Here is a 21286-nt window from a genome sequence, read left to right on the forward strand (position 1 = left end):
GAGTGTATATTATACGCTTTCTTTTGGTGGTCCAGACCCTTCATTGACGTTTGCCGAAAAGCACTGTACTAAGATAAAAACAAAGAAGGTACGTAAAAATTAACTAACAATGAGGTCAGAGAAACGTAGGCGATGTCGAATCTAGCAAAAATAGCCCGATAACCATATATCGGAAACGCAGCTTACTTGTTATGATAAAGAATGCAGTTACTTGTTAAATAGCCCAAAGTGAGCAGTCTGAGCTTGGCAGACGTCTAATTGCTATACGTGATTGTTTTTCGCAGACATGAAGTTTCTGTGTTAGAGTGTGAAGATTGACAATTAAATCAAATACGCTGGAAGTGTCCTTACTCGGTTTATTTGTTAATCTGATAAGGTGCACTACACAACAGCTCTGGAGTAAGGTGATCGACAAATGGTTTTGTAGTGCACAATGTCTTTAGTAACATAATCGTACCCTGGAAGCGTTGAACCAGTGTCAATGGTTAATACTTCTACCACTGGTAAACATCAGAGAAAGCAAACACAAAAAAATCGGGCATTTTCAAGGCCTATAATTGTGACGAGTTCTTTAAAGATTGAAGTACTATCAAGAGAAAGGCAAATATAACTGTCAGACACGTGTAACAACACTCATGGGACATTTAGTCATTGCAAGAAACAGAGAGGGTATACGACTGAAGACCAATAATTAAAGCGATGAAGATGATATTAGAAAGCCTCACGAACAATATGGTAGTGCTAGCATTGGAAGACCGGATATAGATATTAAGTCAACATGTATCACAGACAAAAAAAAAACATTTAAATTTTAATAACTTAGTGTTATGTCAGTGCACGAACCACCTAATGTTGATTTTACCCTAAATACGCCAAATAATTTTCATAACCAAAACTTAAAGATTGTATTGAGAGACTTGAACTGTCAAAGTGTCAATTGGGGACGTAACTCAGCTGTTGAAAATGGGGAGGAACTAGGGAGTTACGCAGAAAGAGATGAACTGCAGCTTATTTTTGATCCTAAATTAAGACCATCATTTAATAATGATGAGGGTATAATCCTGACAACATCTCGATTACTGAGAACATCGCTTCTCATGTTACAAAAATAGCAAAAGAACTTTTCCCAGGACAAAACATCTCCCTGCCTCTTATACAGCTTCTGGAGTTATCAGAGTAGACTGTTTTACCTTCAAGAAAGCGAAATGGAAGGCTTTCAGAAAACAACTGTTTCTCGAAGTTGAAAGCATAGAGACAGACGCAGAAAACTACAATTAACTTGTTGATTTTCAAAGATAACGTCAAGGAGGTACATTGAAGGGTCAAAGAAACTGGTATAGGCAAGCGTATTAAAATACAGAGATATTTAAACACGCAGAATACGGTGCTGCGGTCGGCAACACCTCTATAAGACAAGTCTCTGGCGCAGTTGTTCGGTCACTGCTGCTGCAATGGCAGGTTATCAAGATTTAAAAGTGTTTGAACGTGGTATTATAGTCGACGCACAAGCGATGGGACACATCATCTCCGAGGTAGCGATGAAGCGGGGATTTTCCCGTACGATCATTTCACGAGTGTTCTGTGAATACATCGCTGCTGCCGGAAAAAGATCCTGCAAGAATGGGACCAAAGACGACTGAACAGAATCGTTCAATGTGACAGAAGTGCAACCCTTCCGCAGATTGCATTGCTGGGCCATCAACAAGTATCAGCGTGCGAACCATTCAACGAAGCATCATCGATATGGGCTTTCGGAGCCGAAGGCCCACTCGTGTACCCTTGATGACTGCACGACACAAAGCTTTAGGCCTCGCCTGGGCCCGTCAACACCGACATTGGAGATGACGGAAACATGTTGCCTGGTCGGACGAATCTCGTTTCAAATTCTATAGAGCGGATGGACATGCGCGGGAATGGAGACAATCTCATGAATCCATGGAACAAGCATGTAAACAGGGGACTGTTCAAGCTGGTGGAGGTTCTGTAATGGTGTGGAGACGTGTGCAGTAGGAGCGATATGGGTCCCCTTATACGTCTAGATACGACTCTGATAGATGACACTTACGTAAGCATCCTGTCTGATCACCTGCACCCATTACTGTCCATTGTTCATTCCGACAAACTTGGGTAATTCCAGCAGGACAATGCGCCACCCCACCCGTTCATAATTGCTGTAGAGTGGCTCTAGGAATACTCTTCTGGGCTGAAACACTTCCGCTGGCCACCAAACTTCCCAGACATGAGCATGTCTGGATGCCTTGCAACGTGCTGTCAGAAGAGATCTCCACCCCCTCGTACTCTTACGGATTTATGGACAGCCCTGCAGGATTCATGGTGTCATTTCCCTCCAGCATTACTTCAGACATTAGTCGAGTCCATGTTACTTCGTGTTGCGGCACTTCTATGTGCTTGCGGGGGCCCTACACGATATTAGGCAAGTGTACCAGTTTCTTTGGCTCTTCAGTGTATATTCCGTGGATGTAGAACCCAGTTTACATCTGGCCTCGACGCAAGTTCACAAGATATCTTTGTCGACTATCGTAGCAAGTACAACGCAGATCCTTCTCAGCGGAGAAGAACTACTCTGAAACAAAGCTGAACAAAGGAAGAAGAGATAAGCTGAATTACTACCCTATCTGGACATGAAACAGAACAGTCGAAGAGCGTGAAATCTGATAAAAAAATCTTGATCCTACGAGTCCGCCATTGAGTTCAGTCGTCGTCCTGAACCAGACTGCTCAGCAACTGCTACTGAATGGAAAGACAAGACAGATGGCGAAAAGATTGAATCTCAAGCGAAACGCAGATGGAGGGAGCGAATCTCCAAAAGCTCCATTCTCACACGAGGAACTGGAAAGAGCAGCGCGAGAACAGAAAGTAAAAAAAAAAAAAAAAAAAAAACAGCAGCAGGCTATGACAACATAAAAATTGAACAAATAAAGCAGTTTTGTTTAAAACCTAATGAAAGACTAGTGAGGATGATGAACAGATGTTGGTAAACGCTTCAGATTCGCAAACTGGGGAGGAAAGCACAAGTAGTAGCATTACTAAAGCCTGGCAAAGAGCCGATCGAGCGAAAAAGTTGTCGCCATATTTCCTTGACCTATCACCTACAAAAGGTACTTGTAAGAATTTGTCGAGAATAGCAACGAAAATCAGTGCAAAATGTGTTGCTGAACAAGCTGAACAAGCTAACGGTTACGGCTGCAGAGTTGCTCTTCTAAATAGCATCTTCTACGAGCAACACAGAGCGTGTTTACCAGCGGTTACTCATACTTTAGATGCTTGGGCTATGCACGACTCTGTTTAAAAAGAATAGCTCGAGCAGTCAAATAGTCTAGGCTTTGGTAGAGTTGGGTGTTAATGAAATACACAGAAATACAAAATAAAAATTGAATGAACAATTTAATAACAAGGATTCTATTATAACGTCTGCAATGAATGTAGACGACAGAGAATTATGTTGAATAGTGTTTATTCAGGAAAGGACATCTCAAGTAAACGGGAAGTGGTCCTACGAACAATAAAGACAAAAGTACACTTATCACGAGTTTGTTTGCGTGGCCATTCTCCGCAGCAAGCACAGTTTTCTTGCAGTACTTTATTTTATTTTCCCAGACGGTTTCGCCTTTTGTCCCTTTAAGGCATGATCAGTGAGATGTATAATGATACAGTTATGATACAATTTTGTTTTGACGTGTATTATTCGCAGGTCATAAAACAGTTCAATTCCAGCTTAGTGTTCTTCCTGTTTTTCGTTGGCATCGGTGTTTCCTCTCACCTGGTCACGTGGAAGTCGCATTACCGCTCTATTTACGAAACAAAAGCATGATTTTTGTGTTCCGAACATTTTTCTTCCCAATTTTCATTTTGTTTGCACTTGTTGTTTTGGTGCACTATTAGTCTTCTGCCATTATTATAGACGTAACACTAATATACACACAACTACTTTGACCTCACTGTGTTACTCATCCTGTTTGGTTTGTTTACATACTTGTACATGTTGCCAGCCTAACGAAGTGTATAAACTCCTTTCTGTTGATGAAGTATGGTAGCGGCTGTGCACTGTTCAGAATCAGTTACCTACACTATCGAATACCACTCGTTACCACAGGCAGGACTGCCTCCTTCAAGTACAACGTAAAAGCTTCCAGAATCGTTCCCTTGCGCTCTTCACTCGTAAAGTCCCAGTCTCCACTCGACTCCCATAGTGTTCCACTACCGTATGCTTTTCCATTGGCTGAAGACCGTCCCCATCGAAAATACATCGTTCTTAAGCACTACAGACATCATCTGACTTACCTGACTACTTCAAGGAGTAAACTAGTACATTAGACACTCAGACGATACAAATAAGTTTTGTCGATAAGCAAATAACCCAGTATTCTCGCGCAAGTACGCTTACGATAAATGACAACAGATTGTCGTTAATATTGTTTAAACAATTATTTAGATCAGCTTGTCAGAAGCGTCTTTTGACGCTCTTTTACAAAAGTGGTGTCACCTAAGTTAGAATTGCATGAAGTGTTTAAAAGTTGTTAATTCAGAGGTTAATTGTGAAAATGTTTATTCGCTGTGAAATATTAACTTCTCTAATTGTAAAGATACGAGGTGCGGCTAGAAAAAAACCGGACTGATGCTGAAAAAAACATTTATTTACAATTATTTACAATTTCATGTTATCTCCTTCAATGTACTCTCCTCCTCGGTCTCTACACCGCTCCACACGAATTTTCCAGTGTTCATAGCAATGCTGCAGATCATTTTCGGTAAGTCCATACATTACTTCCGTCGCTTTTTCTTTTACTGCTTCAACAGTCTCAAATCTAGTTCCTTTCAAAGCTGACTTGACTTTAGGGAAAAGAAAAAATCACAGGGGGCCAAATCAGGTGAGTAGGGTGGATGATCTAAGATGGGAATGTTGTGTTTTGCCAAAAACGTCTTCACTGACAACGCACTGTGAGCTGGGGCATTGTCTCGGTGAAGGATCCACGGCTTTTTTCTCCACAAATCGTTCCGTTTTCTCCGTACTCGCTCACGTAGGGTAGCCAGGACGCTAATGTAGTAATGCTGATTCACTGTTTGTCCCTCTGGTACCCAATCAATGTGCACAATCCCTTTGATGTCAAAAAAAAAAAAACAATCATCATTGCCTTGAATTTCGATTTTGACATTCGTGCTTTTTTTTGTCGTGGAGAACCAGGAGTTTTCCAATGCATCGATTGGCGTTTAGTTTCGGGATCGTAAGTAAAAAACCACGATTCATCGCAAGTAATAACATTTTGTAAGAAGGTGGGATCACTTTCAATGTTTTCCAGGATATCAGAACAAATCATTCTTCGGCGTTCCTTCTGTTCAATTGTGAGACACTTTGGAACCATTTTTGAACACACTTTGTTCATGTTGAAACTTTCATGGAGAATCTGCCTAACACTTTCCTTGTCAACTCCTGTTAACTCAGACACTGCTCTGATTGTTAAACGGCGATCTTGTCGAACAAGTTTACCGATTTTTTCAATGTTTGCATCAGTTTTTGCTGACAATGGTCTGCCAGTGCGAGTGTCATCACTGGTGTCTTCGCGGCCATCTTTAAATCGTTTAAACCACTCAAACACTTGTGTTCGCGATAAACAATCATCGCCGTACACTTGTTGTAACATTACAAACATTTCACTTGCAGATTTTCCTAGTTTGAAACAAAATTTGATGTTAACACGCTGTTCTTTCTGCACACTCAACATTTTCCGACGCACAGACAAAACGTCAACTACTTAAAACAGACGCCACGGGCAGACTGACTGCAGGAGGCAGATGAAACTCGAGCAGTAAGCGGAGCGAGAGTCACGTGACAGGCCACGCGACTTTCAGCCTTATTGCATTCGTTTTATTGTTTCACCAGTACTAGTCCGGTTTTTTTTCTAGCCACACCTCGTATACTCGTAACGTTACAAGACCAGGGAAAATGTTGTAGTGAAATACTGAATCTGACTCAATACATTGAAGATGGTTTTGAAAGGAAAGTGATAACCGCAGATGTGTTTATTAACCTTTCCGCTGCATATGATGCAGTAAATCACCAACGACTCCTCACGAAAGTCTGTGAAATAACGAAGGATATTCGACTGAATTACATGTTAAGAACCAGGGAAAAAAGTAGATGGAGAAACCAAACGAATCGATTACCGCAAGGGGGCGTTCTTTCCCCTAACGTGTACAATACGCAGGCAAATAACCAGCCACACCAGCCAGAAATAAAAATACTAATATATGCAGACTCCAACGATGAGCAAGTGAGCAACGAAAGTAACACGACACATCTCGCTGAGTGTATTGCCAAAAGTGTCTGCTCAGATCTCACTTCACCACTTTTTGTGTAAGTGCGTGTGAGGTGAAGTAGTGAGCGGAAATTTATGAAAAACTGAGTGGAAGCAATCCACTAAATAGTAGTTGATTGAGACACCAACCAGGGACACGAAACAGGACGGAAAATGTTAAGTACAGAAACGTACATAACCTCTACCGTCGAAGCAGCTATCCACAAATATGCAATAATTTTCTCCAGGCTAGTTTGCAGATGACGACGAAAACGAGCACTAAAATCGATGTTCAATAATACAGATCAATTAGCGGTGTAGTTTTAAGGTGAGCGTCCAAAGCAAAACGGAGCAAATTGCAAATATTGTATTTCCTAGGCCTACAGTAGTTAAAGTATTACAAATGTGATCTTATACTGTACAGAAATAAAGAATTTAACCCACAGAAGATGACACATTGGTGTCGAAACATGTCTGGGGAAATATAAAAATAAATTAATTGTGTTTGCATAAGGCTGATTTCCAAAACGACCCAGTTTTTAATATTATACTTAAACTAACTGGATCAACATGAAGGCCGTAGTGTCAATTTCTTCCATCATCGGTAATAGGACTGTTTTGCAGATGGATAATGCGCAGTACCTGTATGTGAGACGTCTTTCCGCTCCAAACAAGTAGACGTCGCTTTAAATGAGACCGTCAAGATTGTCGTCGAACGTCTGAGGCGTACGTCTGCCCACACAATATACTCACCTGAGGCCATAGCGCCACAAAATACCAGACAAAAAGTAGCCAGTGAAACAGAGAGGAAAAAACAGCAAACCCAACCAAAGTAAATTCTTCCAACTCGTTCGAAGTCAAGGAAGAGCTTTATAAAACGGACAGTATTGCTGGAAGGCCAACCTGAGATCCGCCGTCTCTCTTTATGGTTGGAGTCTGTGCAAAATATAAACCTGCATCCTAAAGAGGAAATCACACAAAACAAGGGCAGTAGCTACAATATAATACATGGGGAGGTATGAGTAGATCTGATGCGAAGTAAACGTGGTTATGTGGGGCTACTCTGAAAGAGACTATTGTGAATGCGGAGAAACGTAGGTTAAACACTTGCTCATGTGCCCAAGGATGGAGACTGTTTGACAGCGGAAGATTTGTTTTTATGGAATCACGAGGCCATTAAAGCCACAGAGCTTTCGAAGAAGAGACTACAGATGTTTTCACCTGGACACGGAAAGTAAAGCAAAGTAAGCTTACATCTAAGTACTGTGAGCTTTAAGTCTCAATAACGTACAGAAAATATGGTTGAACTTTTATTCTAATAATAAAATATGAAAGTTTAGCTTATACACTGGCAAAAAAATAAAAAAAATTTAAACATATTCGTTTTCTGAAATACGATTTGTAAAGCAAAAGTTCGAATGGTTCAAATGTTGTTGGCACACCGTGAAGCGAACATCTAACACTGTGAAAATGTGTGGCTCTGAGCACTATGGGACTTAACATCTGAGGCCATCAGTCCCCTAGACTTAGAACTACTTAAACCTAACTAACGTAAGGACATCACACACATCCATGCGCGATACAGGATTCGAACCTGCGACCGTAGCAGCAGCGCCGTTCCGGACTGAAGCGCCTAGAACCGCTTGGCCACAACGGCCGGCGCAATAGTTCGAAATTTATACCTGGAGATCACTACAGTGTTAACATCAGAAGTTATAGGCTGACCTACTCAAAAATTCTTGGTGGGTGATAAATAGCTGTCGGAGCCTGAGCAGTTGTTGCACCAGCCCTTGATGTGATTGACGTCAGCGCTCTCGTCGCAGACTGACTGCCGTTTTGTGTCGTGGCTCAACAACGGTGCTTACTAAAAAAAATGGCTCTGAGCACTATGGGACTCAACTTCTGAGGTCATTAGTCCCCTAGAACTTGGAACTACACTCCTGGAAATGGAAAAAAGAACACATTGACACCGGTGTGTCAGACCCACCATACTTGCTCCGGACACTGCGAGAGGGCTGTACAAGCAATCATCACACGCACGGCACAGCGGACACACCAGGAACCGCGGTGTTGGCCGTCGAATGGCGCTAGCTGCGCAGCATTTGTGCACCGCCGCCGTCAGTGTCAGCCAGTTTGCCGTGGCATACGGAGCTCCATCGCAGTCTTTAACACTGGTAGCATGCCGCGACAGCGTGGACGTGAACCGTATGTGCAGTTGACGGACTTTGAGCGAGGGCGTATAGTGGGCATGCGGGAGGCCGGGTGGACGTACCGCCGAATTGCTCAACACGTGGGGCGTGAGGTCTCCACAGTACATCGATGTTGTCGCCAGTGGTCGGCGGAAGGTGCACGTGCCCGTCGACCTGGGACCGGACCGCAGCGACGCACGGATGCACGCCGAGACCGTAGGATCCTACGCAGTGCCGTAGGGGACCGCACCGCCACTTCCCAGCAAATTAGGGACACTGTTGCTCCTGGGGTATCGGCGAGGACCATTCGCAACCGTCTCCATGAAGCTGGGCTACGGTCCCGCACACCGTTAGGCCGTCTTCCGCTCACGCCCCAACATCGTGCAGCCCGCCTCCAGTGGTGTCGCGACAGGCGTGAATGGAGGGACGAATGGAGACATGTCGTCTTCAGCGATGAGAGTCGCTTCTGCCTTGGTGCCAATGATGGTCGTATGCGTGTTTGGCGCCGTGCAGGTGAGCGCCACAATCAGGACTGCATACGACCGAGGCACACAGGGCCAACACCCGGCATCATGGTGTGGGGAGCGATCTCCTACACTGGCCGTACACCACTGGTGATCGTCGAGGGGACACTGAATAGTGCACGGTACATCCAAACCGTCATCGAACCCATCGTTCTACCATTCCTAGACCGGCAAGGGAACTTGCTGTTCCAACAGGACAATGCACGTCCGCATGTATCCCGTGCCACCCAACGTGCTCTCGAAGGTGTAAGTCAACTACCCTGGCCAGCAAGATCTCCGGATCTGTCCCCCATTGAGCATGTTTGGGACTGGATGAAGCGTCGTCTCACACGGTCTGCACGTCCAGCACGAACGCTGGTCCAACTGAGGCGCCAGGTGGAAATGGCATGGCAAGCCGTTCCACAGGACTACATCCAGCATCTCTACGATCGTCTCCATGGGAGAATAGCAGCCTGCATTGCTGCGAAAGGTGGATATACACTGTATTAGTGCCGACATTGTGCATGCTCTGTTGCCTGTGTCTATGTGCCTGTGGTTCTGTCAGTGTGATCATGTGATGTATCTGACCGCAGGCATGTGTCAATAAAGTTTCCCCTTCCTGGGACAATGAATTCACGGTGTTCTTATTTCATATTCCAGGAGTGTAGTTAAACCTAACCAACATAAGGACATCACACACAGCCATGCCCGAGGCAGGATTCGAACCTGCGACCGTAGCGGTCTCGCAGTTCCAGACTGCAGTACCTAGAACCGCACGGCCACATCGGCCGGCGGTGCTTACTCAACTAAAGGTTGTCTTGCAGTTTACACTCAACTCGACGTTCCTTGCTCTGATAGTCAGGGTTTAGTCTCTGCCACAGATACAGCTCACTTCGTTATGTCATATGAGGGAATATGCCAGATATTGCTTTCGTCGGTTACGCCAGTTTGTTTGGTGTCAGGAAACCTTCAACAATCGCCGTCAGTCTCTGTTGTTGCATTAGAGCGGCCAACTGCGCAAATCGACCACTATAATTCCTATGTGGACCACAACGCACTTACTATCCGAGTTCTTCGGTGAATGTTTGTTTGTTAGAACAGATGCCATACATCAATATTAAAGCGAGACTTAAAAGCGTAAGTACTTTTCTTCCTTTGTAACATCTGAATAGTTCATTTGCCCTTTGTAGCGAAACGGGTCTGTAAATTCCGTACATATGGTACGGATTATGTTTGCCAAATGTTGCTTTAGATCGTCAAATGCAGTATTTAATTGCTGGCAATGATACAGTGAATTGTAAGTAGGCTGTTTATGTTTTCTTATTGGCAACGTTACGTAGCGCTCTGTATGAAAATCACTGGCTGTGCTGTGTGCAGTCTGTGGCTAGTTTGCATTGTTGTCTGCCATTGTAGTGTTGGGCAGCCGGATGTTAACAGCGCGTAGCGTTGCGCAGTTGGAGGTGAGCCGCCAGCAGTGGTGGATGTGGGGAGAGAAATGGCGGAGTTTTGAAATTTGTAAGACTGGATGTCATGAACTGCTATATATATTATGACTTTTGATGACTATTAAGGTAAATACATTGTTTGTTCTCTATTAAAATCTTTCATTTGCTAACTATGCCTATCAGTAGTTAGTGCCTTCCGTAGTTTGAATCTTTTATTTAGCTGGCAGTAGTGGCGCTCGCTGTATTGCAGTAGTTCGAGTAACTAAGATTTTTGTGAGGTAAGTGATTTGTGAAACGTATAGGTTAATGTTAGTCAGGGCCATTCTTTTGTAGAGATTTTTGAAAGTCAGATTGCGTTGCGCTAGAAATATTGTATGTCAGTTTAAGCACAGTGATGTATAATTTTTCTAAGGGGACGTTTCATGTGAACGCTACGCGCTGTTAACATCCAGCTGCTCAACACTCCAATGGCAGACAACAATGCAAACTAGCCACAGACTGCACACAGCACAGCCAGTGATTTTCATACAGAGCGCTACGTAACGTTGCCAATAAGAAAACATAAACAGCCTACTTACAGAATTTAGCCAACAACGAACCGTGGTTTTTTCGGCGTGTTCACATAGCTTCATAAATATACCCAAGATTCATCAGAAAACAATTCGCCGTTCGCGAGCGATCTTCCATCAGGCATGTGCGGAAACAGCCAGCTGTAGTACTAATGGTGATCTGGGGAAACAGGAAGAAGAAGATTTAGGAACAGCTGTAAGATTGGGAAGAAACTGTGAGGGATTATTGAATGAAATTTAATGTCAACAAATGTGAGACCCTGGCTACAACTGGGAAGAAAGATAGACCAATTAACGGAATAAGGATTGGCGGTGGACTATTGAAGAAGGTGAAAAGTGTCAAGCACTTGGGAAGCGTTATACAGGAAATGGAAGAAGTGAGAAAGAGATCACTGAAAGCGGTAGACAGGGAGAAGCATTCTGTTGGAGTGTTCGGAGCCTGGTTTAGGACAAAGATGTTCAACAAAAAAAAAAACAAAGAATTAATAAGTATAGGTTACTACGTTCCAGTACTGACCTATGGGTCTGAAACATGGGTAATAAAGAAATGAGACGTAAGCTGACTACAAGCACGTGAAATGAAGTTCTTCGGAAATAGAACAAGAGGAACATGGAGAGATAGGTTGAAGAATGAAAGTGTAAGGGAAATAGTGAAAGAGGAACCCTTGCAGACCAGAACAGAAAAATCAAGGTTAATATGGAATGGACACATAAAGAAAATCGAAACCAAGAGGATTTCCAAGAAGATGCATGAAATGGAGATGTATATGAAACGACCAAGAGGAAGACGAAAGGATAGAGGGCTGTAAGATGTGGATGTTAGAAAAAGAGGCAAGAGTAAACACTGAAAGATGGTGGGAAAACAGAACTAGATGGTCAGCTTCTGTTGCAAACAGACCCAGATTGGGGCTGAAACTGTCCAGTGTAAAGAGGTGAAGAAGAAGTGCTGACTTCGAAAAACAGTGTTTGAACTGATCAGTTGATGCAGTACCGTTACTTTAAGACTTCCGTTTGAGTCTGTATACAACAGAAACCACTGTGACAGCAGCCTTAACTGCTGAATGACGCAGTGATACTACTAATTATACTACTAATTCGACTCGTTCAGTTGAAACAGACACGCCACTTAACACACTACACGGGGGAGGAGCCGGAGAATATGCGGTGACCAGAGTCGGCCTGTGGGGATACTGGTTGCGCGCAGCGACAGAGAGAGAGTGCTGCCCCTATGTGTGAAACATCCTGCATTGACCATACACTGCACACATGATTACAGCCATGATGTCACACTGTGCACATATCCATAATTCACGACTTTCCCACAAAAGCCTCTAGAGGTTTTAAATGGGAACTGTAAACTGCCCAGTGCTTTTTGGTTTGTAATACAGCCAGAATTAATAATCGATCAATCAGTTGAGAGGTAAGAACCCTTTGGGAGTGAGCAGCCCACTGCTGCATCCATAATTTTCCTATCAAGTACATTTCGAGTTCCTTGAAAATTCAATCGCGATTTAAATCATTAACGTAATTTCCTTGGGAAAAGAAACTCCATAACAATGATTTTTCACCTGCTGAGGAACCTAAACCTGAAAACAGATTTAGGGTGAAGCTATTTTAAGAGGAGTAGATAATTTATTTAAAATGACGGCAACTGTTAAAAATTACACAACTTTTCCAGAATCGTTCTTCTTCCTCTTGGAGTCATAGGGACACGGCGAGAACCGCATCTCTGGCGGTTGTACTGAGCCTGTAAAGGAAACCTCTCTTGACAAAATAGACGTGGTCAGGTCCTGTGTTTGGCAACGGTTCTATTTTCTTTATCTTTATCTTAAAAATATTTCACATAGTTCTATTTTCTTTATCTTAAAAATATTTCATGTGGTGTCACCGCCAGACACCACACTTGCTAGGTGGTAGCTTTTAAATCGGCCGCAGTCCGCTAGTATACGACGGACCCGCGTGTCGCCACTGTCAGTAATTGCAGACCGAGCGCCACCACACGGCAGGTCTAGAGAGACGTACTAGAACTCGCCCCAGTTGTACAGCCGACTTTGCAAGGAACGGTTCACTGACAACTACGCTCTCATTTGCCGAGACGATAGTTAGCATAGCCTTCAGCTACATTTGCTACGACCTAGCAAGGCGCCGTATTCCATTGATATTGAGATTCTATTAATGTATCATCAAGAGCGATGTTCTACAAATGTGGATTAAAGTTAAGTATTCCAGAAGCTACGTACTTTTCTTTATAGCATTCATTACATATCCTGTTTCAGACCTCACGCCAGCCTGCGTGAGTTTAAGCGCGTGCCTTTCGGCTTCCTCTCATTGTGTCTAGGCTGTCTTGTCTAGACACAACATTTCACATAAAAGCTTGGCTGAAGGCCACACACTGGACATTGAAGAGCAACAACAGATAGAACAGATAGAACAAACTTTCAAAATTTTAGTTATTAAACAAATCAATATCCAAACTTTAATTTAAGTCAGCTGAAGGCCTTATGTTAAAATTAAAACAAACTAAATTAATAGACGGCTGAAGGCTTCGCACAGTACATCAGACTAAAATGAAAATCACAATCTAAAAGCAACAGAACAGTGGTGCTCAGAAGTGCTCCAAGGGTCTGCCTGAGGAGGTAGCTGTAATGTAGAATGAAGGCTTTCACGACCGGTTGACATGGCTGTTGATATACTTTCCGGGATGTGAGGTCGTGGTCCAAGAACTTTTCTGCTCCTTACGTTTCGTCCAGGACTGCGCTGGACTTCCTCAGAGGCGCTGCTCCGCTGAGTCTTGCCGACTGACTGGTCGGGTGTCTGAGAGCGACTTATATATTGTGAGAAAGGGGGCGTGGTTCAGGTGACACGTGATGAGCAATGATAATCCATAGCAAAGATAAGGTTAACTATCGATTACCACCTTGTCAAAGATAAAAATTGTTAGCAATTTTGTTGAGCCACTGTCCATATATCGCTAAGTTTCATAGCCTCTTCTTTCCTATTAAAATTATCGTTATGTTTATAAATTTCGATAGCTTCTCTATAAAGCCGTCGATAGTAATTTGCCGTTGTAGATAAAACTTCGGTATCCGAAAACTTCACTTGGTGGTTGCCTGGTTGAAGAGCATGTTCCGCTACAGCTGACTTTTCTATTTTTCCAAGTCGACAAAGACTTTTATGCTCTTTCAGTCGCGTGTTTACGCTTCTTTTGGTAGTACCAATGTAAACTTTACCACAGGTACATGCAATTTTATACACACCACATGTCGACACGGGAGGGCGTTTATCCTTCACAGATCGTAGTACTTGAATTATTTTCTTTGTTGGTTTAAAGATCGGTTTTATGTCATGTTTTCGTAAAATCTTACCGATCCGATCTGTTACTTTTTTAATAAAAGGGAGAACTACTGTATTTTTCTGCCGTTGTGGTTCATTCTTATCTTTTGTGTTTCTGTTCCTTGGACGCAAAATTCTATTTATCTCTTTTCTTGAGTAGCCGTTTTTTTTCAAAAACCTGCTGAAAGGTGGCTACACTGAGCCACAGCGCCAAAGATCCCGCCAGAGAGTATTGTTCCGCGCCTCCACTGGCAGTGATTATTGAGATGTAGCGGCAGGCAGCTCTTACCGAGAAGTTGTGGTGGACACTGCTTGTCGTGAAGTCAGAGTGAGATGTGGTAGTGGAGAGTGTTGTTCCATGTTTTATGCAGTGGTTTGATGGGAGAGATAGCAGATGTTGTTCTAATGGAGATATTGTAATGGTCAGAGTGCATTTCGTCAATATATATGGAGGTATTTTCTTTTATTCTTTTATTCTTTCAGTGACCTGAATAATGTGTCATTACAGGTTCAGTCAACAAAGCATCTGGCGTGTGTTCTTGTATTAGAGTGTAATTTTGGTTTTCTTGCACAATTATAGTATTTGTAATTTTCTTTTATCACGTCAGTATAATTGGTATTTAAAAATTCTTGTCTTGTTGAAGAAGAACCGTGCCAGATGTGCGTTGGGTCATACTACCACATACAGAACAGCTACACTTGTGCTTTGTTGGTTTCGTAGGTTTTATAGTTGCTGGGGACTTAATTAATTAACTGTGTTAACGAAAATTTTCTTACATTCTTTGTTGTCATTCTAAGCAGTCAGATTGCGTACTAAAACTAGTCAGGGCCAGCCGTTTACGAGACTTGCGTAATCGGACACACAGCATAACTAAAAAAAAAAAAAATATCTGCAGTATTATATTTAATTAAGCCCCCATGCACTGCTTCAGATGTTTCACTTCAGCATCCAAATGTTCAGGTGTACATATCCGTTCCGCTCGATCGACGAGATTTTTTATGACACCTCTTTTTTGTTGAGGATGATGATTAGAATTTTTATGTAAATATCTGTCCGTATGTGTTGCCTTCCGAAAAACTTTATATTCCAAGCTTCTATCGGGCCGTCTCATAACTAAGACATCCAAGAAAGATATTCTGTTTTCCTTTTCTATTTCCATTATAAACTGTATTTTTGGGTGAATTTTATTTAGATAATTAAAGAAATCGTCCAAAGCCCGTAATGTAAGGTGAGGTGAGACAGGCAGCCAAGAGTAAGGTTAAATAATCGGATGGCAACCCGACCCAGGGACGGCAGAAGGATCGACCGACAACCTAATCAATTCCCTTCTGCCCGGCCAACGGTACTACAACGGAAAATATCATCTGAGGACGGAGATACCAGCCGCACTACGTCTTAAAAGTGGCGTCTAAAAACAGCCAAGGCACAATAACCGCTCTCAAGAAAAAAATAGAACAAACAATTGAAAGGCTGTCGAACTACGTGCCGTGCCGAACAGCATCAACAAGGCGAGGAAAAACACACTGCTGGAAAACTACGCTAACGACCAGGGCAGGCAACTGGGGCGTTAACGGCCACAAGGCAGAAAAATAGCGCTGGTGCACTTCACTGATAAGTAACAACCATTTTAATAGTTAAAGACCAGACAGGAAGAAGGCTACAAAATTTCGCCGACTCCAACACACCACGAACTTTGTAGCTCTCACAGTTAGCACCTCGCAATCCGACCGTGCGTGCAAGCCGCCAGCAGTCCCGGCCTTGACCTCGAGCGGCGGAAACTTCCTCGCTGCTCTGTCCCAACCGACTGACTGCCACACACACCACCAAACGGTGTAGTGCCCCTTTTGCAATATTCACCATCATCGAGGTGAAAAATAAATAAAAATGACTGTATGTGACTCAAAATGAATTGCAAACATTGATTTATCATTGATTTAACTGTAAAAATATACAATATATATCGATAAATGCAGAAAAGACTTTATTTTTAGTGTATGAGATTATAATGTGTAAGTAATTAAAAGAAGTATTATCGTCTCTGTAAGAGTATAAAACACAATGCAATGTTCATTCTTCGGTCTAGTCTGTTTTGTTCTGTTCGTTCTGGTGTTAGCTGGATTAAGGTACGCAAGCTATTGTGCTGCGCTAGCATTTGTTTCTGTCGTAGCGTAATTGCAAATATTTAATGGTGTAAACTGTGTCCTAGTAAGAATATATTAGTATAAAGTGATCTCCGTGTGTTATTTCAAGAACCTACGCCACGTTTATCTTACGAAAAGAATATTTAATGAAAATTATTTAGCACGTTTCCAGCTGCTGCGGAGCGAGTAACAGTAATCTCTGACTGTTAACAATTAGCCGCCATTACGCGGTACATTTAAAAATATTTTTTCACAGCACTATGTCTAATAGCCGGAACGGAAGAAATTAAGTAAAAATATTCTGTGAGATTAATTGAAGTAATCCAGTGAAATAATTTTATTAAAACTTGTCTATTTTCTGTGATAGTAATAATTTCAGAGCTGAGTACTATTACGCTATTGCATTTACAGTAATTTGTAGGGAGCCTGGCGCTCGATAAAACCAGATATAATACGTAATTGGCAACCTACGAAATTCATTATTTTGCTTATTGTATCTCTTTTGTATTTTTTTTTTTTTTTGGAAGCTAAAAGTAAAAACTAACTCCACTAAAATTCAGTAACAGATCACGATAAATCAAAGGACAAACGAATTTACTAGGAGAGTGTTTCCTCAAAATAAATAGTTACATTACTTTTTTTTAAGAGATATAATAACGGGAATATAGCGGTCACACCAAAGCTGGTACAGCAGTACTAGTATCGACAAGCACTGCTGCTGCCACTGACCGAGGAAGTCAGCAACTCATAATGCTAGTAACTCAGGGAGAAATAAGACGCCACTCGATTGCGACAAACTGCCAAAGAACAAACGGCATCAATGCGAGCTGGCCACGGCTCAACCAAAGAATGGCACCAGGTAAGCCATAAAAGGTCTCGCTGTCACCACGTCCTGAACATTCAGTTTGAACTCCGAGACGGACCAGAAGCTGGAGTATTGTCACCGCCATGGATGCTTCGTGCTAAACGGATTTACCGTCTTGCAATTAGTAGCAGTTTAGATGTTCATTGCCTTGGATAGAAAACATTAATGTCGCTTAAATACGCACGGCATTTCGTTTGCTCAGTAAACCCAAGTTTACAGAAACAGAAAAGATTGTTAACAACTACAGAGGTATCTCTTTAATCAGCGTTGTGGGTAAAATCTTCGCAGGTATTGTTGAAAGAAAAGTGCGAGTATTAGTTGAGGACCAACTGGATGAAAATCAGTGTGGGTTTAGGCCTCTTAGAGGTTGTCAGGACCAGATCTTTAGCTTACGGCAAATAATGGAGAAGTGTTATGAGTGGAACAGGGAATTGTATCTATGCTTTATAGATCTAGAAAAGGCATATGACCGGGTTCCTAGGAGGAAGTTATTGTCTGTTCTACAAGATTATGGAATAGGAGGCAAACTTTTGCAAGCAATTAAAGGTCTTTACATGGATAGTCAGGCAGCAGTTAGAGTTGACGGTAAATTGAGTTCATGGTTCAGAGTAGTTTCAGGGGTAAGACAAGGCTGCAACCTGTCTCCACTGTTGTTCATATTATTTATGGATCATATGTTGAAAACAATAGACTGGCTGGGTGAGATTAAGATATGTGAACACAAAATAAGCGGTCTTGCATATGCGGATGACTTAGTTGTGATGGCAGATTCGATTGAAGTTTGCAAAGTAATATTTCAGAGCTAGATCAGAAATGTAAGGACTATGGTATGAAGATTAGCATCTCCAAAACGAAAGTAATGTCAGTGGGAAAGAGATATAAACGGATTGAGTGCCAAATAGGAGGAACAAAGTTAGAACAGGTGGACGGTTTCAAGTACTTAGGATGCATATTCTCACAGGATGGCAACATAGTGAAAGAACTGGAAGCGAGGTGTAGCAAAGCTAATGCAGTGAGCGCTCAGCTACGATCTAGTCTCTTCTGCAAGAAGGAAGTCAGTACCAAGACTAAGTTATCTGTGCACCGTTCAATCTTTCGACCAACTTTGTTGTATGGGAGCGAAAGCTGGGTGGATTCAGGTTACCTTATCAACAAGGTTGAGGTTACGGATATGAAAGTAGCTAGGATGATTGCAGGTACTAGTAGATGGGAACAATGGCAGGAGGGTGTCCACAATGAGGAAATCAAAGAAAAACTGGGAATGAACTCTATAGACGTAGCAGTCAGGGCGAACAGGCTTAGATGGTGGGGTCATGTTACACGCATGGGAGAAGCAAGGTTACCCAAGAGACTCATGGATTCAGCAGTAGAGGGTAGGAGGAGTCGGGGCAGACCGAGGAGAAGGTACCTGGATTCGGTTAAGAATGATTTTGAAGTAATAGGTTTAACATCAGAAGAGGCACCAATGTTTGCACTGAATAGGGGATCATGGAGGAACTGTATAAGGGGGGCTATGCTCCAGACTGAACGCTGAAAGGCATAATCAGTCTTAAATGATGATGATGAGTAAACCCAAGTCTCTCGTGCTACGATTGTAATACCGACGTCGCCAGCCATGTCGTAAGATTCACCAGAATATTCCTCTCTATTGCCTTGATCTGCTCTCTAGGTTGGCCTGATCGTAGTTCTGTATATCTAGCTGTGGTTTTAATACATGCCCCCTGCGTCGTTTATCAGTGTATAATGTCAGTAAAGGCTGTCATCGGCTAAATATAGTGTTTTGCTTAGTTATGATCTCAAAATATATCAATATTTCTCTTATTCTTTATTATTTACAATAGAGTTGTGGAAGGCAGGGGGTAAAAAGTAAAGTCGTCTAGCATTAATGACTGCGAGACCCCGAAGGGCAAGTTCAGCAGCCTAAGTGGAAAAGTTTTCCCTATCCTTTGCGCCCACTTGCATCTTTCTTTCACAGTGTGGGAGAGCTGTGGACGTAAGTGTATCTGTCAAGTGCAGACGACTGTGATGGGTGTGTGCATAGTGTAGTCTCATGTTCTTGTTGGAGACGGTGAGAGAAGAGATCAAGTGAAACTCGGTGCCGGCAAATAGCTTATTCCTCTCGTGGGGCACCACCGAAGCGGCCGAGCTTAACACCCCATCCGATGGACGGATCACCATCAACAGTGTCCACTGTGGGGAGGTTTGGAATTGAATCCAGAGCGTTTGGTGCAAAGATGGGTTATCAGGAACTCCTCTCTATCGTAAAGGCAAAGGGGAAAATGTGAAAAGCGCTCAGCGCACCTGGACGGTCACCCGTCCAAGTAATGCCCACATCTCGGATGAGACCCCCCGGCAAGCAGACAGAGTGAACACTGGCCTTCTTCCCCGACCTTCCCGCTATTTCCCTAAGGGGCTCCATCACCCGCCTAACGTTGGAGCTCCCAATAACTAATAAACCCCTCCCCCCGTGTGCCTGTTCGGACCTTGCTGAAGGAGCAGCCACATGTCCACTCACAGGCAGAGCGGGCGATGCCACACGGCCAGCCTCCACATTGACCCTCCGCCTCGTGCGCCGCGAACGCCGCTGAACCCGCCACTCCCCTTGGGGAGAGGGTGGCCCAACCGCGCCCAGTACCCGCGAAGATGTCTCGACAGCAGGGACAGTGGGTGAAGCATGTAACACCTGGGGTGTACCCTGCGACGCACCAGACTCCCCACTGCCGCTACACTCCGAGGCAGCAGCCTGAAGACGGCTGACCGCGGCCATCAACACGCTCAGCTGTTCGCGAACAGTGGCCAGCTCCTCCTGCGTCCGTACACAGCAGTCACACATCCTATCCATCCTAAGGAATCAATTTACTGAAGAGGGTTAATCAACCTTTAACTAGACTGCTAATTCACTAAAGGCGGCTGTTTATTCACTAAACTGTGGTTGCTAGCCACTTCTTGTACAAAACAATTAAAATAGCACTACCTGTCTCTGGACTGTATTCAAAACAAACACTAGCACTACCGGCACTATGGTTGACTAAAGGGACTCTCTCTGACTGTATTCAAAACAAACACGAAATCTATGGAACACTATTAATAGCACCCGACAATTAAAGCTTCCTAAAAGCAAATACACACGGAAGAAGAAGTGACAAGTAAGAAAAATACAGTTAATACTTAAATTAAGGTAGCTCGCTGCACACCAGACGTGGAGCAGACGGCAGTTACGACGTCCAAGTAATGCCCACGCCGTGTGGCGCTTACCTTCAGTGATCGGACGGGAATCGGTGTATCCACATCGGCAAGACCGTTCACGACAGGGGAATGGGGGAGAGGAAGGGGGTGGGGGAGGGGGAGGGGGAGCGGCATGGGGGTAGTCATAGTCAGCGCGTGCAAATGGAAATATAAACGGGCCCAGTTACACTAAGTCGAGGTCTGCTCACCTGCTCTGCAAGTGTGACGACCAGGAAGGCTCCCTGCTCGTAGCTGGAGCTGACGGGGCTGCCACTGGCGTCGTATGCCGTGACGGAGGAGACGCCGAGCGCCGCGTGTAGCACGATCTGCGTTGTGTTGCGCACCGCAACCACCGTCAGGTTTGTCCGGCCTTCGAAGGTGAAGCTGCTGTCCCTGTAGTGGCAGCAGACTCCTTACATCTTTGTTTACATTTATTGGATTCAGAACAAGTCCTTTATTGGTCGCGATAGCAATTTATTATTTTTATTGATTACTAGTTTCGTCTAAAGTTGTCAGCCATCTTCTGATCACCGACACCTACCTGTGATCACCAACCGGTAGGACATATTGTCATAAATTTTGAGCAGGCTACATAGCCCACTTTTATTACACAACTCGATGAAACATTAATGTAAAGTCACACAAGACAAACAAAATGGTTCAAATGTCTCTAAGCACTAAGAGACTTAACATCTGAGGTC

General features: G+C 43.4%; 1 protein-coding gene across 1 annotated transcript in view; it reads right to left on the minus strand.

Annotated features, from left to right (window-relative positions):
• LOC126160940 (aminopeptidase N-like) overlaps nt 1-21286 on the minus strand; it is a 123728-nt gene that overhangs the window by 72537 nt on the left and 29905 nt on the right. Inside the window, exon 3 of the mRNA XM_049916940.1 lies at nt 20795-20978. Coding sequence (XP_049772897.1) covers nt 20795-20978 — 184 coding nt within the window. The remainder of the gene's footprint in view (nt 1-20794; nt 20979-21286) is intronic.

Source organism: Schistocerca cancellata, unplaced genomic scaffold (genome assembly GCF_023864275.1).
Source record: "Schistocerca cancellata isolate TAMUIC-IGC-003103 unplaced genomic scaffold, iqSchCanc2.1 HiC_scaffold_1167, whole genome shotgun sequence".
NCBI classification, from domain to species: Eukaryota; Metazoa; Arthropoda; class Insecta; order Orthoptera; family Acrididae; genus Schistocerca; species Schistocerca cancellata.